This window comes from Daucus carota, chromosome 2 (assembly GCF_001625215.2).
Source record: "Daucus carota subsp. sativus chromosome 2, DH1 v3.0, whole genome shotgun sequence".
Lineage (NCBI taxonomy): Eukaryota > Viridiplantae > Streptophyta > Magnoliopsida > Apiales > Apiaceae > Daucus > Daucus carota.
In genome coordinates this window covers 57,908,230-57,910,368 of record NC_030382.2, presented here as the reverse complement: position 1 = coordinate 57,910,368, position 2,139 = coordinate 57,908,230, and the positions used below count along the sequence as shown (strand labels likewise).

At 35.9% G+C, this 2,139-nt stretch overlaps 1 protein-coding gene across 1 annotated transcript; it reads left to right on the top strand.

Annotated features, from left to right (window-relative positions):
• The first annotated feature begins 666 nt into the window (after positions 1-666).
• On the top strand, positions 667-1,210 carry LOC108207882 (uncharacterized). Its single transcript, XM_017378310.1, has 2 exons — positions 667-1,053; positions 1,136-1,210. Exons 1-2 carry the CDS (start codon positions 667-669, stop codon positions 1,208-1,210), a joined length of 462 nt encoding a protein of 153 aa, XP_017233799.1.
• Positions 1,211-2,139: the final 929 nt, after the last annotated feature.

Here is a 2,139-nt window from a genome sequence, read left to right as displayed (position 1 = left end):
ATGCGTACGTTACGTTAAAATGACATGCGTATGTCAGAATACGTATATATCTTTAGTGGATGAGTGTTCACGATACAAAATATCATTAATACAACATTTTCAAAATTTTATAAAAAAATACATCTAATTTATGATTAAAATAATTTTACGGTGTGAACACAATCTTAGATGTTACTACTATCCCAATCTAAATTTAGATTTTTCTTAACTTATTCGATCGTGCACTCATACTATGCGTACGTTACGTTAGAATTACACGCTTATGTTATGGAATACATACATATCTTTAGTGGACGAATGTTCGCGATACAAAATATCATTAATGCACCATTTTCGAAAATTAATAAATATATTTAATTTTATTCAACAAACTAGTCACTATTTATTGAAAAACTGAATTAAACACTCAACACAATTATAATTAAAAAAATACGCCATACATTTTTTTATTGACGGAGAAAAGATCATAACTAATATCTAGCTATGTGATATTAGATTTCGGTCAATATTTCATATACAATATCTAAACGATATATGCATGCCCGTCCCTCATTCTGAGTTAAATACACATTTGTCAGTCTCATTTCATTGCATCTGCTCTCACGGCGCACAAAAAACACACATACACCCATCCTCCGTCTCATTCAATTGTATCCGCTCTCGACGATGTCGTCTGGTTCCAAGAGTCTCCACAACTCTGCTGTCCCTGCTCTCCAATGGGCCCACTCCTCCTCCTCCTCCTCCGATCATCCTGTCAAGCCATCTTCTCCACTCGTGTCCGATAAGCTGATCAAAGAGGAAACAGCCCCACAACAAGCTGAAGTTGATTTAAGGGCCCAGCCAAGAAATCTGAGGCCCAGAAAGCCTCGTATGCAAGGAGGTGATGCAGGTGGGCCCCGCAGAAGCTTGAGAAATGTTAAAGAGCCGAAGCTGCCGAAGCTTCGTATCTCCCTAACCGAGGAAGAGATCAAAGAAGATCTGTATTCCATGACAGGTGGAATACCAACCCGAAAGCCCAACAAAAGGTCCCAGAGTGTGAAGGCAGACCTTGATGTATGTTGAAATTATTTATTTAATTTTTACATTGAATTTAATTTTGTTTGATTGTTTGTTTAATGAATGTGCTGGTTTGCAGAAGCTGTTTCCTGGATCGAAACTGGATGGAATCGGTGCCGATAACTATTGTGCTGAAAGAGGCTTTAAAATTTGAATTTTATGTATTAGTGATGTAGAGTTGAAAGATAGATTTTGAGAGGAGTCTCTCCCAAATTTGGTGATCATGTGGATTGTTTTATGCTTTTTTTAATCGTCGACATACAAAGTAACTTTTATTTGGCATGGATGATTTAGATTTTTAATTTTGGATGTTTTGTATTCTCTTCTTGTGCTATTACTTTTATCAACCATGCTTGTTAAGTATATATCACTCGTACATAGGGGTCTCATGAAAGTGAGATGTGTGCATATGTTTTCTTTGCTTGAAGTTTTAGAGATGCTATTGATTTAATTTTGCGAGTAAGATATATGCTTCCTGTGCTATTCTGTCCCAAAATTCTTTTCTTTGAACATGTTTACGAGGACAATGTTGTGATCAGGACTGTATTTGTTTCCTGGAGCAACCCATTGGAGCAACCCATAGTTGAGTTTTTGTTGTTCTGGATTAGAGCACTTGCTTTTACTACTTCAAATTCCCCAAATCATTTGTGATGGTAGATTTTGGAAAAATTTGCCTGCGTTATGCTGCTTGCGTTTTGTAATGCATCTAGATTATTATCTGGTTTGCCTAAACGATCAAGTTATTCTGCAAGACATGCACTTGAATTAATTATTGCATCTTTACTTAATTCTATATGCTACTGTTTGATATAAACACTGCTTCTGTCTTCATGGAGTAACCCATAGCTGAGTTTTTGTTGTTCTAGAAAAGCACAGCTTGCTGTCACTTCAAATTCCCCTAATCTTCCATGATGGTAGATTTCGGTGAAATATGTCTGCGTTTTGTAGTGCATCTAGATTATTATTTGGTTTGCTTAAACAGTCAAGTTATTATGCAAGACACTTGATTTTATTAAACACATGCTTATTATCATGCGTGATTTTACTACTTCTGTCAATCCATCTTGGAATTGAAATTTGACT